General features: G+C 65.5%; 1 protein-coding gene across 1 annotated transcript; it reads right to left on the reverse strand.

The window, feature by feature from the left end:
• Nucleotides 1-26: 26 nt before the first annotated feature.
• LOC109364718 (zinc finger protein ZIC 4-like) lies at nucleotides 27-374 on the reverse strand (the record flags this gene model as incomplete). Its single annotated transcript, XM_019611344.1, has 1 exon — nucleotides 27-374. A coding segment is annotated over exon 1 (348 nt), but the record flags the coding sequence as incomplete, so codon positions are not given.
• Nucleotides 375-388: the final 14 nt, after the last annotated feature.

Consider the following 388-nt stretch of genomic DNA (forward strand, 5'->3'; position numbering starts at 1 on the left):
AGAAAAAAGGCGAGGCCGGGAGGGGCGGAGGCACACCCACCTGTGTGAGTCCGTTTGTGGATCTTGAGGTTTTCGGACCTGGCGAAGACTTTGCCGCAGCCGGGGAAGGGGCAGGGGAAGGGCTTCTCGCCCGTGTGCACGCGGATGTGGTTGATGAGTTTGTACTTGGCCTTGAAGGGCTTGCCCTCGCGGGGACACTCCTCCCAGTGGCACACGTGGCTGCTCTGCTCGGGCCCGCCGACGTGCTCCACGGTGACATGGCCCACCAGCTCCGGCATGGTGCCGAACGTCTTGGAGCAGGGCGTCCCTCCGCCCGGCGGCGGCTCGCCGTCGATCCACTTGCAGATGAGCTCCTGCTTGATGGGCGGCCGCATGTAGCGCAGGAAAG

The sequence above is a fragment of the Meleagris gallopavo genome, unplaced genomic scaffold (genome assembly GCF_000146605.3).
Source record: "Meleagris gallopavo isolate NT-WF06-2002-E0010 breed Aviagen turkey brand Nicholas breeding stock unplaced genomic scaffold, Turkey_5.1 ChrUn_random_7180001899762, whole genome shotgun sequence".
Lineage (NCBI taxonomy): Eukaryota > Metazoa > Chordata > Aves > Galliformes > Phasianidae > Meleagris > Meleagris gallopavo.